The sequence below is a fragment of the Zootoca vivipara genome, chromosome 8, assembly GCF_963506605.1.
Source record: "Zootoca vivipara chromosome 8, rZooViv1.1, whole genome shotgun sequence".
Taxonomy (NCBI): Eukaryota; Metazoa; Chordata; class Lepidosauria; order Squamata; family Lacertidae; genus Zootoca; species Zootoca vivipara.
The window spans coordinates 48,767,072-48,781,352 of NC_083283.1; the positions used below are offsets into that span (position 1 = coordinate 48,767,072).

The 14,281-nt window shown below is 39.7% G+C and overlaps 1 protein-coding gene across 1 annotated transcript; it reads left to right on the plus strand.

The window, feature by feature from the left end:
• The first annotated feature begins 406 nt into the window (after positions 1–406).
• NAPG (NSF attachment protein gamma) lies at positions 407–14,061 on the plus strand. Its single transcript, XM_035125820.2, has 12 exons — positions 407–551; positions 1,541–1,608; positions 2,658–2,742; positions 3,161–3,178; positions 3,874–3,904; positions 4,850–4,959; positions 5,062–5,128; positions 5,731–5,801; positions 6,831–6,909; positions 7,816–7,895; positions 9,370–9,499; positions 10,075–14,061. The coding sequence occupies exons 1-12, from the start codon at positions 496–498 to the stop codon at positions 10,222–10,224; spliced, it is 945 nt and encodes a 314-aa protein (XP_034981711.1). The 5' UTR covers positions 407–495; the 3' UTR covers positions 10,225–14,061.
• The last annotated feature ends 220 nt before the right edge of the window (positions 14,062–14,281 follow it).

Genomic DNA, 14,281 nt, shown 5'->3' on the forward strand with positions numbered 1-14,281 from the left:
AATCTTTTGTAATGTTAAAGATTAATGTATTATAAGAAGACAGAAAAATGGCTATACCTCTATAACAGCAGTAAGCATGGCAATCTAATATAACTGGGGAAACTAATGCACTATCACTGGAGCCGGAGGATTGGATATCAAAGGTTTGGGAAGCAGATCAAATGATAAAATTACCTAGCATTGTCAGGGTATGGGAAGAAAGGCAACGTCACAACCATTTTATTGAAAAATTGAGTGCCTTTTTCATGTATTTTTAATCTTATTTTTATTGAAGCTGTTGTTCAAGAGATTCATTTGTGGAACGCTGGCAGAATCCGCATTGACTTCGCAGGAGTGCAAAGCAACGGAATCAGATCCGCCCCTGGGCAGAACACCCTCTCTTCGCGCAAGCGCAGTTCGCGGAGACTCCGCCCTTCGCAGTTGTTTGGGTGCAGCGGCGGTCCTTCCCTCCGCTAACGTCACGGCCTTGAATCCCTGCGGGTACTGCAGGGCGACATGGCTGCCCAGAAGATCAACGAAGGCTTGGAGCACATCGCTAAAGCGGAGAAATAGTGAGCAAAAGGGGGCGGGGGCGGGAGGGAGGGCGAAGGAAGCCGGCGAGGGACAAGGGAAGCTGGCTTGCCAGTCCTTGGGGAACAGGCGGGCCAGTGTGGCGAGTGGGGAGGCTCTACCCGGGGGCTGTGGCTGACTACGCAGCTCCAGCTCCCCATGGAGCAGTCCCGGAGACGGGCCGCCTTTTAGCCCAAACAGCCGCCTGGACGCCCAGGGTTTCCCCCGGGGAGGAACGGTGTGGCTGTGGGGGGAGGGAGCCCCCCTCGGGCCCGCGCTTGTCTCTTGAGAGCAACTCCAGGCGCCTCTGCCTTGAACTCCCCTGTCAGAAAAGAGGGGGGCGGTTTCTTGTTTTGGATTTTGCACTTATGCGCAGACAGCACTTTGCATCCCTCAGGCATACCCTCGTCATCAGTGCGTCGTCCCCTTATGTATGAGGCTTGCTTGACCCAGACTGTTCCAGCCCTGAAGTGTTGCGTACTTCCTTTCTTTCTCTCCCGCCCCCCCAAACCTACGGTGTATGGACTCTACCTTAATACAAAGTCGCGCCACTGGGCCACCCGACCGATACTGGTTGCAGTACTTACTAGGTAGAGGTCATCACCACTGTTCCTAGATCCTGTTATGCTACTACGTCAGAGATTGAAACTAGAGGCCTGTGCTCTGGCACCAGTAAGCTGCAAATATCATACATGCTCACCCTAACCCAGCTATGTTTGAACCAGATAAATCTTTTTTTCTTTGTAGAATTAAAAAGGTTTGACTGTAAGACCTGATACCTGGTCACCCTTTTGACACATCTAGTGAAATTATTAGGCAATAGGCAATCACTGGTATGACAGTTCCTGCATCAAATTCCTTAAGGATGTAGCATATCACTGGTGTTACAGTATTACTATTTGTAAGAAAAGTAAGCAGTTTACAATAAAGAAGTATATTTTTAAATATAAAATAAATTGTTATTATTTTCTTGGCTTATTCTACATTTCAGTTTGAAAACTGGATTATTGAAATGGAAGCCAGACTATGATAGTGCAGCAACTGAATATTCAAAAGCAGGTATGTTCTGTAAAACATTGGCAGTTCATTTTTGCAACCTTAAATATGTTTCATATGTCCCCTGGAAAGCTAAGTTCTATTGGCAGTTAAAGCAGTTTGTGGATTAACTTGTTGAAAATCCTCTAACTAACCCACAGTGTTGTATTCTTGCAGCAGTAGCTAACTGACTACATGCCATTGTGCTGCATTTCTGAATAAATACATAGGGTAAAAATAGACAGGTGATATATTCGGGGGTTTGTTTGAAATGATAGATTGGTTTAATTCATAAAGGCTTTTCAGGAGCAAAACACTTCAGAATATCTAGGAAAATTATATTTCTACATTCATGGGAGTCATCATTTCTGGGGGGGGGGAACCCCAGCACTCATATTAAGAAAACCAGATGTTACCTTAGACCAAGCATCTCCAAACTGCAGCCCTCCAGATGTTTTGGCCTACAACTCCCATGATCCCTAGCTAACAGGACCGGTGGTCGGGGAAGATGGGAATTGTAGTCCAAAACATCTGGAGGGCCGAAGTTTGGGGATGCCTGCCTTAGACTATTGATGGATGCCAGGTTGCACAGTATTTCCTAGTGGCTAGAGGTTGGCGTGTTGTCTAATCTTCTTAGGCCAAAGTATGTCTCTTGCAGCCTAATGCTGTGCCTATTTACTTGGAAGTAAGCTCTGCTGTGTTAAAGGAAGCTTAATTTCAAGTATGTGTGCATAAAGATTGAAGCCATTAACATTGTGAAAGCCTTTGATGGTAAAATGTGATTTTCTTTAAGATTCATATCATTATTCAGGATTATTACAAATAATAAAAAGTAATTCACATTTCTTAAAAATTGCAAGAATTGTATGGCATTATTCGATTTAGGAATGTGATAATAAACTTGATGGGATCTGGGGGAAACCACTTTGCTGAAGTAAAAATCCAAATCGTCTCTTAAAAGTTCCCTTCTAAATATTCTTTCCGAGGTGCAGTAAATGGATAATACTATGTACATGCAAACACAGAACATACAGTAATATATTTTTAATGGTTTCTTTTCTATTTCTTTTCAGCTGTTGCTTTTAAAAATGCTAAACAATTTGATCAGGCAAAAGAAGCCTATTATAAAGAAGCTCTCTGCCAGGAAAACAATAAAGCGTATCCTTTCATTAATTCTTGCTTTGCTTAACGGTTTGAAAACATGACTATTGGACTGATACTCTATTTACCACATGACTCGTGACCATGACTCTTGAGAAGTGCTTCTTGAGACACTAGCTTTCGCATCTCCATTGGATCTTTCGCCTTTTTCAATCAAAAAGTTTGAGCTAGAAAAGCTGCTTGTCACGATGCAGAAGGGTCTGTTGCTCCACAACCAAAAGTAGTAGTTTTGAAATGATCTGGATTGTCTTATCTTTGTGTAATTATTTGGTCCATATATGAATGTTAACTTGTACCGCTAGCATTCAAGTATATACCCTCTTTAAAAACAGTTCAAGTCAAGATTGAATATAGTATTTATTTCAGGAAGACATGGTATAATTTGTATCCTTGACTCAAAATGATTTACTTCCAGGCTCTTCCATGCTGCAAAGTAAGTATGAATGCAGTTTTAATTTGTTGAGCGCTCTTCAGTATGTATATGGAAAATGTAATTGAGGTTGACACTCATCAAAATATAATTCAGCAATCCAGTGCACAGGAAGCTGGCACAAAGCAAGCTGATGGAAGTTAAGCCAGTGTAAAGTTGCACCAGAGCCAAAGCCCATTCAGCAGTGAGGTGGTTGCTCTGCCTAAGCCTGGGCAAACAAAATAAATTAAGATTTAAAGGCAAAACCTGTTTCTAGAGCAGTTACAATACAAATAATAAAAAAGCACAGGGTTGTTTTTAATACTCCCCCCCCCCAAATACTAATTACCTTACTTGTGAGTTTTCGCACATACAGTATTACAAAATTAGGTAGTAAAAAAGAGATGTACAGTTAGGCATCTGCTTTTTATTTTACTCTTTAAAAAAAGGGACTTACTCCCCCCCCCCCTGGACAGCCAGTGAGCTCCCCACACATCTCCTCATGGGAGAGAGCTGTGAATTCCCATTTCAAGCCAAGTCATGGAGCAAAAATCAAAGCACATGTAATATGGATGTCTGGTTCTGTGCTGCATATTGCAGTGGAGTGAATAGGCTCCAAGATGCCTGCATCTTACGATTGTCTGTCCTATATTTTTTGGTATGATACACTTTAAATTCATTCACTTTCAGCACTGATTTAATTTTGCTTTGCTTTTCAGAGCTTATGAACAAGTCGGCATGATGTTAAAGGTATGGCCATTTCCAGTCAAACTATCTATATTTGATTTGGTTACAACTAATTATTGGGTGTTTGTCCTGTGCAATGCTAATCCTGTAGGTTACGTGTTTTCAGGTTGCGCTCTGCGTCGAACCTGGAAGTACCAGAATGGGTTACTTCCGGGTTTTGGCACTCGCGCATGTGCAAAAACACAAAATGATGTCATGCACAGAAGTGCCGAATCATGTCCCGCACGTGCGCAGACGAGGCGCTGCGGGTTGTGAACCTACCTCCCGCACGGATCACGTTCACAACCTGAGGTATGACCTGAGGTATGACTTAAATTCATACCCGAGGTATGACTTAAATTCAAGGACTCCTAACATCTTAACAATTGCCCTGTTTATTTCAAAGTAATTTTAATAGGAAGGTGGTTCCTGGTAAGGAATTTCAACCTTTGTTGACATGGAAGTCAGCTAATCTGTATTTAAAAGCTGTATCTTTTCAGCATGAAGAAATGTACACTGTTTGGTTAGGATAGAAGTTGGGGAAGGACATTTAGCTAACCCATTAAATAACCTTTTCCAGGTGATTCTCACACGCATAGCCAACGCTTGAACCATCGCAGATCAACAACATAGGAAGTTTTCATATAGCCTCAAATACAGTGCATCTTAGTGAAATTCATACATTTAGATTTAAATCATAAAGTGATGAAATAAAATTGTATAAATGCGTGTTTGCAGTTGCCCCAGTGATTTACTCTTTGCAAACGATACGGTTCTTGCAGGAATTCCTTTGCCTTTTTAATGTTTCCATCTACTAAAGATTGTTGTACTGATTTTGATCAAAGGGTTTAACAAAACTTTTAATAGTTTCAAATATGCAATGATGTGATAAAACTAAATGAAAGTATTAGGTAGACCTTGATTTGCCATTTTTCCTGACAAACGTGAATGTCTTTCTTTCTCCTTTAGGAGATGAAACAACATCATGATGCAGTGGAAATGATTCAGAGAGCCAGCATGATGTACCTGGAGAATGGAACACCTGACACAGCAGCTATAGCCCTGGATCGGGCTGGGAAGTAAGACTGCAAACTCAAAGCATTGGTTTCTTTTCTGGAAAAGAAGTTTGATTTATCTAGTTAGCCATCAAGCTAAATAATAATGTTGACTTTTTATTTCAGAGTAATAGAAAATATCAGTCCAGACAAGGCTATACAACTTTATCAGCAGACAGCAGCAGTGTTTGAAGTAAGTCACCTGAAACCAATATAGTATGTTCCCCAGGAAATGTGTTGAGAATAGCAGAGAATAAAATTTAAAATGTGAACAGCAGTCAAGTCCTATTGCAAAAGGGTGAAACTTCAGATGTGCTTATTAAATGTCTTCTTGTCTCTGGTCTTTCTGACAGCACTACTGAGTAGACTAACTGGTGTTGCTGAATTCTTTTTTACATGAGTCTTACTACTTTCATCAGCAAATGCCATTTGCTTTGTATAGTATATATGCCATAAGAGTAGATAGCAAAGCATAAATGGGGGCTAGAAATTTGGGGCCAAGCTTGGCAAGCAGGTAAACAGGCAAGCTATCTGTCTTCACCTTCTCAACTCATGACAAACAGTTTTTAAAACACAATGTTTACCTTGCATTGCCTGCATTTATTCCATTAAATGCTGCAACTTTCCTGGAATTTCATGTTCCAGTTAAGCTTACTCAAAAGAGGTTTGGGTTACCCAGCTGATAGAGCTGTGTATTAAACTGGGGGAGAACCTTAAAGGCAAGTAAAATTGGAGAGAATGTTACCTGGCAATTAAATCATTAATGTTCTCATATGATTTTGGTTTCTTATCTAGAATGAAGAACGTTTACGACAAGCAGTTGAAATGTATGGAAAAGCTTCAAGGCTTTTAGTCAGAGGTCGCAGGTGGGCACCCTAATTTTTGTATTCCTTTTTAAAAATGATATCATTTTTATGGTACTGCCAGCTGATGTAGCTTTTGCATAAATTCACAGTTCATCATTAAATTCTTGTATGATATCTAGATGACATTCATTTAGAAAGCCCCATTTTTTGAGGGGGGGGATTACAGTTTCCTAGCTTGCAAACTTTTAAATTGTCTTCTTGGGAAATAGATTCTTCCTGTAGAATGGCATCTACTATAACTGTTTTTCAAATGAAACGGATATTTCATTTAAGAATTAAAAAGTTGTGGGCATCTATTGGCTGGTAACTGCGAAGTCACTGAAGCCAAAGGAGACAAACTCATTCCTTTCGTGTCCACTTACCATTCTTTCAAAAAATACAACGAACATTGAAAATGGGCAAAGTTATCCCTATCTCAGTAATGTTTCATTTAGCTCAGTTGCTAGAACATGAGACTCTTAATCTTAAGATTGAGGGTTTGAGTCCCATGTTGGGCAAAAAGATCCCTGCGTTGCAGGAGTTTGGACTCCTCGTCCCTTCCAACTCTACAATTCTAAGATTCTACTACCTTTTCTTTAGAGCTATATATGACCATTGAATCCCATCTCCCCAGCAGCAAAACTAGTCCTGGTTTGGGGGATAAAGGTCATTCTCATTGTTACTGGCACTCAATTGGGGCTAGCACAACTAAAACATGCAGATCATAACCATTTCTTCCTGTACATCTGTAATGGTTTCAGCCACACATCCCATGTCCCAGTGCTCATGTGGCTGTATTAGACACAGTCGTCCAAATGCATTGCAGGTAGTATAAATCTGTCCTGGCTTTTCACCATTTCCTTACACTCCAGCATGTGTTTTGTAAGGAAGTGGTTTCTTCAGCTTTACGTTCAGTATGGGCTCACTGTCCATGTTTTGCTTGGGTGTTGAGCTGCCTTTTTGGAAAATGGACACTTAAGGAGTGATTTTCTCTCCTGATTCCTGCTGCTCCTTTCTTTAAATGTGCCAATCTTTCTCATTGTCTTTCAGACTAGATGAGGCTGCAGTATCTATTCAGAAGGAAAAGAGTCTTTATAAAGATATTGAAAACTATCCAACTTGTTACAAGGTATAAAGCTAGGTGGTCTATCTATTTCTGAAAAAGTGCTCTCTTTTGAATTACTCTAATTTGTAAGCTCACATCTAATTGAACAGTGTTGGATGTATTATTCCTCACTAGAAATCATACATGTACTAATATCTAGTCTTAAAACAGTTGGAAATGTTAAAAAGGGTTCATGTTTTAAGGTACTTTAAAAAAAATCAAACTTGGAAGGTGATTTAAAAATAAAAAAATTGGCCTGCTCCATATTTTATGTAGTGTTATAATTGTAAAATCTGACACAGCTTTGAAAATCCCGAATATCTGTGGATTTGGTGGAGTAAGTCCTATTTTATCCTGCATATCTTTTGTGCCATGCCTTTGGTTATTTAATTCACTTGGGTGTGACTAGAAGAGTCTGTTGTTGGGTGCTATCAGGGTTTCAGGTTCAGCTTTCATGAGACCCTGTGTATTTTCAGCTACAAGCATCTTTCGTGTACTGATGTGATCATTGTGTTCAATGCTGGCTGCTAAATGTATGAGGAGCATCTTAAAAATTACATCCTTAGTTTGGTGAAGAAGAGGCAAAGTAGCCTAATGGCCAAAGTACATAATCTGTAATGATCCAAGTCCTCTTAAATAGCAAAAGGTGTATTTATTTTATGTCTTTGTATAATTGAAACAGTTGTGGAGAGTTATTTAATGCTAAACCTCTAAATTTTGGCTAAAAAAAATGGCAGGCCAAAGATCTGTTGCCAAAGATCTGGTCATTTTTCAGAAAGAAAAAAATCACCCTTGATTCTTCGAAGTACCTCTGTTTTTCTTTTTTTGAGATGCTGACATTTATATTTTTTCCTATTGAATCTGTTAAACTGAGAAATTAATAATGCTTTGTTATTAGAGAGTGAATCAGTCAATTTTTTTTCCTTTTAGAAAACTATTGCTCAGGTCCTAGTTCATCTTCACAGAAATGACTATGTTGCTGCAGAAAAATGTGTCAGGGAAAGTTGTAGGTAAGTCATCTGTTTGCCTGATTTGTTTTTAATTTTTAAAAGCATAGTTGTGTTCTTCATTATCTTATGTAGAAATGGAGCCACTCTATTTCTGTTACTGGCATAAGTGCTGAATGCAGGGTTCATTGGCACGCCATCTTTTTGAGAAATGCTCCTTACTTATAAAAGAGTGACAATCAATTTGTTCCTTGTTTTAATATCAAATTGTTACATCTATAAAACTCATTTGTTGGTTTAGAAAGTAAGCTGCTTATTCATTCATTCATTTGATACTCTCTTAGGCATTTGGGTCCCAAACAATTTAAGGCTTTATATGATAGTACTAACACATTGCCTGGTAGCCAGAGCAGAGCTTTCAGAACCAGGCGATGCATGATTCCATTGGGTTTGCCCCACTTACTAAATTAGCAGCTTCATTCTGCATTAGCTGGACCACTTCAAGAATTATTATTTATTTATTTATTTATTTATTTATTTATTTATTTATACCCTGCCCATCTGGCTGGGTTCCCCCAGCCACTCTGGGCCAGCTTACAACAGAAAAATGAAATAAAATAATTAAACATTAAAAGCCTCCCTAAACAGGGCTGCCTTCAGATGTCTTCTAAAAATCTGGTAGCTGTTTTTCTCTTTGACATCTGATGGGAGGGTGTTCCACAGGGCAGGCGCCACCACCGAGAAGGCCCTCTGTCTGGGGGGGGTAATAGAATCTATTACGTTAGTCTAAGTGGGGCCAAGCCATTCTGTTACAGGAACAGCCACAGCTGGCAAACTTGCCTACACGAGGCCTAAGCACTCCTAGCCACAGGAACCACTTGAGATCAACTCCTTCCATTACAGGTGGAACACCTAGTTCTTAGATAATGGGAACCTGTCCACCTACAGCATTTCCTTCTTACTAGAATTGAGCCTCAGTTTATTAGCCCCCATTCACGCCTTCTCTGCGTCAATGTACCTCCATAGCCTCTCCGGAATCAGATGGGAATGGAGAGATAAACCTGTGTGCACCATACAGATGACACTATGCTCTAATTCCCAAGATCCCAGTGGTTTAATCATAATTAAAACTTGCAAAGATTGATCAAGGGGGGGGGGAGTAAAAATTTGACAGAACAGATAAAAGCAGTGTTAAAACCAGTCAGTGCATGCTGGTATATCTGGGTCTACAAATGGTACAGTTGGCACTAATCAAATCTCCTTAGGGAGAACATCTCAAAGATAGGGTGCCACCACCTAAAAGGCTGTCTTCCTGGTCACTTCCCATCTAACTTCAGATGGTGAGGGAAACCAGGGTAGGGCTTCTGATTAAGAACGCAGAATCTAGGCAGAGTCATATTGTAGGAAGTGGTCGTTTAGGTACTTCTCAGGTCCTGATTCTCGCATCTTGTTTTCTTGTTTGTACCTTATATGGAAATTTAGTTTCTTTACTTTGGAGTTCTTTGGAGTAATTTAAATAATACTGCAATTGCTTCAGCATACCAGGCTTCAGTGAAAGTGAAGACTGTGCCGCATTGGAGCAGCTCCTAGAGGGGTACGATCAGCAAGACCAGGACCAAGTATCAGATGTGTGCAATTCACCACTCTTTAAATACATGGACAATGATGTAAGTTGGTGTCTCGGTTTATTTTCTTAAGCAGAATATATTAACTGGTTATTTTGATCCACGGAGTGTTTTGTGCTGACAAATACTAAGTTGCAATGCTATGCATGAATGTGGCATTTCCTGTGATACATGAGTATTCAAGTCACTGCCAAAGCTAAAGTCCAAATGGGCTGTGGGTAGTATCTTGTCATACAACTTATTTTCCAGAGAGCCTTTTCCTTCTAGAAAGATTGGCTGTAACATAGGTTTGTAAATCCTGATTTCAGATTGCAGAGATGGGCCTTCCTTTACCTTGCTTGTGTTTTTAATGACTTGTGTCTTATGATTATATTATTGCAATTGTTAACGGCTTTGTAGATTAAAAAAATAGAGATAAAATAGTGAGAAATAATCACCATGACCTGGGACACAGATGAATGTGTCCACTGGTTTGTATTCTGTTACTTTCCCTTAGAGTGGGGTGCTGGCATTTTCTAATTAACCATTCTGTTACTTTATGTAAATACTCACATTGACTGCAGCAGAGTAAGTTAAACAGGGTGTGTGCTCAACATCTTGTTCTTGCTCTCTGCCAGTATGCCAAGCTTGGCCTCTCATTGGCTGTCCCAGGAGGAGGTGTGAAGAAGAAATCCCCAGTTACTCCACAGGACAAAGTGGGTGAACCAGGTGAAGCAGCTTCCCGTGGAAATGAGGAAGATGACGATTATGCAAGTGGACTGCTGTAACTCCACTACAACTCTACTCTTAAATATCAACATAGCTGTTTCTGGCAATGAGCAATTCTGGAAGCTGCCGAATTGCCATCACTTCATTGTAATCAGTAAATTGGAAATATAACAATTTGTCTGCTTCTGAGAAACTTGTACAGAAAGCATGGTTGTACATCTCGAAGTCTTCTTGAGTTACAGTCCTACATCTTTGCAGTGCATCTGCTTTAATAAAGAATTTTGAGTATTACAGTCTTCCCTTCAAAAGGGGAAGTGGGTTTGGATGATGGCATTTACCTTCAGATAATTCTCTCTAGATGTCTAGTTTCAGGGCCTATTGCTTCATGCTCTGATATTCCTGGGCAAGGTTGGAGTTCAGGCCAAGGAGTGTTAAGCATTTTTTTGAACAACACTCACTAAACAGTGTGGAACACCTTAAACTATGTTGGCTATCCCTTTTCCCATATGACCCTAATATTTTCTGAAACATAATGTATGCATAATATATATAGAAGGTTTATGGGCCAGTGTCGAGAAGGCATAATCAGTTCTTTAGAAGCGGAAATAGTGAAAACTAGTTTTCTGAGTAACACAACACCTCTATAGATAAATTGGAAACAAACCTTGTTTTCTTTTGGATATCACATACTTTAGCTATGGAATCTTCAGCATTTCTGGGCAAAATAGGACCCCACACTCATTGGTATGCAAATGATATGCTTTCCATATTCAGAGAATATCTAGAAATAGAAATAGAATAGAAATACTTTATTGTTACTGTACCACTTGTTTACAGTGAGATTGTATGAGCCCCCCCCCCCACAATCTCTCAGTCCTTGTTATACTCGTGTGTGCTGTTGTACGACCACCAACCCCGAACGTCAGCTGCAATGTTGCTATCTTCCATTCAGCAGCCTCACGGCCCATGGGTAGAAACTGTTCTTTAACCTGTTTGGTGTGGTTCATAACATTATGAACTTGCAGATTTTCCAGGGAGAACTTGCCACAGGAGAAGGATCTTGAAATGTGTTCAATAACATTCCTAGTAGCTTTCAGTTGTGTTGATTCAACATCATGAACACAATTCCCTGTTAATTGCATCCCTTGCCATAGGGTAATGTTTACTTTCATGGGTAATTCAAATACTGCTGTTTTTGTCAAGTGTAGACTTGCACTATTACATATTGTGTGAGGAAAGGAACATGGCTGTAAAACACTGCTGTTTTCTGAGGTGTAAGGAGGGGGGGAAGAGACAGTAAATTCTTAAATCACACATTCAGACGTTTATGGAGAGATGTTTGTAACCCAGTGAGTATAACAGTTTTGAACTAGGCCCACTTCCTATTTTCATGGTGCATGGAAATCTTCAGGGATATAAAATGAATTTGTGTGCAATGAAACATTATTTTTACAAAGGATTGCAATGACACTTTCAGAATTGAAATTTGTGAAGTTGAGTGTAACTTAAAATGCGTAATGTCTATATTTTTTGACCTACTGACCTTTATTTTAGCTGGCAAAAATGTAATGGAAACCCTAGTATCTTTATTAAATGTTAAACAGTAATCAGCACTTTCTGATAATACATGTTTTAGTGTTTGTTTCCCAAAGCACTGTACACACTTCCTTTGATTAAGAAGGAAAATGCAGCAAGAAGGAAGGTTTTGGGGAATAATGCCAACTTTTCAAGAGCCAAAGCATGTGTTAGTTTGCATGAAGATGCTAAAATGTAGTCCAATACTATGAAAGTAAATAACTATAAATTATTGAAAACTGCTCATTTGTACACCCAGATGTTGTGTAAACTGTGTTTTATGCAATGTGAAACCTGTACTTTAATTGTAATTCTGCCTGGCCTTTCCGTGGGATGCAGTAGAGTATGAAAAATGTACATTCTCTACAAGATCCAGCCTCCTCTGTAATTCAGCTGTAAAAAAACCTTAAAAACAATAAGTTTCTGTGTGTGCTTTTATGATGAATGTGATCAGTTTGATCCATTGGGGTGCCGAAATGTTAATGGAACTTAAAGCATCAAACCTCAGTGGTTGAGGTGAAAAACTAGTGTTCCTCAATGAACAGAAGTTACTTAGGCTGTTTACAATACAGTACAGTATCTGTTATCCTGTCACTAGAATTTCTCAAATGCGTTTACGGTGTAATCTTTAAATCTTCCAAGTGAGAAGTAATTTGAATATTGGCAGTCACTAGCTAGATCAGGCATTTCTCAACTGTTTCTCTTTTAAGGGGTCTTGTAAATAATGAGAAGTTTGTTGTTTCTGTATCTGGAAGGTCACATACAAACTATAAACTGAATGGCCTAGAATGAACACTTTGTAATAGGCTACACAAAATTGTACTGGTTCTTGGGTATGACCAATTGACTTTAAGAATGCTTTGGTGTGTGTTTGTTTGTTCTAATAACTGAGTTGACCCGTGGTGCTTTTAGAAGAAAACGTTTGGGGCTTCTGTTTGGCAGTCTGGATTTAGATTTGCAGTGTAGTATAATTATTGCCACAAGATGGTGCTGTGGTTTAGACAAAAGTGTTGTTTTTACTCTCCCCTTCTCTGTGAATGCAATGAACATGAAAAACTATCTTAAATCAAGATTTATACCTTGTCTTTGGATCAAAAGATCCTCAATATCTGCTTCTAACAGATTGCAGTAATGAAGAACTACCCCTCCATCTGCAACTTATCCTATATATGTTCATAGGTTACATGATGGCATGTATATAAACACATGTTGCCATGGAGATCTCCCACTGGGATGTTGCATTGCACTTCAATTAGCAGAAGATCAGTCTCCATTCAAACTCCAAAGAAATGTGTGTATTATACAGCACCAACATCACATCAGAGAATAAAATAGCTATGTGGCTTGAATTGCCAAAATGGTTACAATCAAGTGTGTTTCCTTAATTTCAAAGTGACCTGAAACTGAGTCAATATTGAGATTCTTGAAGTAGCTAGGTATGAGTCCCTAGATACAAGTCATAGTCCAATTTCATAGAATCACAGAATCATCTAAGTGCGACCCTCTGCAGTGCAGGAATCTCCACTAAAGCATCCGTGACAGATTCAACCTCTGCTCAAAAACCTCCAAGGAAGGAGAGTCCACTACCTTCCAAGGTTCTACTGTCAAACAATTCTTATCATCATAAAGTTCTTCCTGAATTAGTCGGAATCTCCTTGTATTTTGAAGCCATTGGTTTAGATCATACCCTCTGGAGCAGGAGAAAACAAGAACATTTGCAACTTGGGGGCTCTTGAAAGTGGAAGTACATGAATTGCCTGTCAACGTCTTCAAAGGAAAGCTCAGCATTGACGGTGACCATCAGATGTGACATGAATAAGATATTCAACACCTTGGCCAATGACCTGCACCTCACAGATTTAGGTACGTAGCATGAAGAAATATTGGGCACACTGCACTACATGTTTTTTGAGAGACAAGGTTGACTTCTTTGCTCAGAGGGATGACAATTATGGGTGGCCAAAGGTAGGCACACTTTAAAATCGCCTCGAACCCCACACAGGGTGAAACATGGAACAAAAACAGTTATCCATAAGGATACTTTTAGTTTTTACTTTTGCTTGTGCAAACAGCTTAGGGGGAGCTTCAAACTGGGAAAACGTTGCAGGGGATCCTGGTCTTTCCTTATGGTGCCTGTTTAACCTTTCATTTCATGAAAGATCCCAATCACAGATCTTCCACATCACATGTATTTTGGCCATAAATGAAGTATGAGTGCTTAAAACGTACATTGACCCTTAGGAGTACTGTATGAGAAAATTCTTCAGCTTAAAACACCTACAGAGCTTCACAGCTCATGGATATGCCAAGTGCCTTAACAGTTTACTGACTCCAGTCCCCCCCCCCCGGTCCTCTCCAAGTAACTGTGCTTCCAAATGGAACAGCTCCGAAGAAAGAATTATGGTGACTTGCACACTGTGCTGGAGCGCACGACACATTTTATTAGAGGTCACGCGAGAGCGGTTAACCTCCACATGCCCTTTGATTGTGAATTCCTCAAGCCTGTGTGCAAGAGCAGAACAGCATATTTATAAACCTTTG

Coding starts and splice junctions, on each gene's coding strand:
- NAPG (XM_035125820.2), top strand. CDS start 496: ATGGCTGCCCAGAAGATCAACGAAGGCTTGGAGCACATCGCTAAAGCG. Junction 7,896..9,369: donor TGTGTCAGGGAAAGTTGTAG/GTAAGTCATCTG, acceptor CAATTGCTTCAG/CATACCAGGCTTCAGTGAAA. Junction 9,500..10,074: donor TTAAATACATGGACAATGAT/GTAAGTTGGTGT, acceptor GCTCTCTGCCAG/TATGCCAAGCTTGGCCTCTC.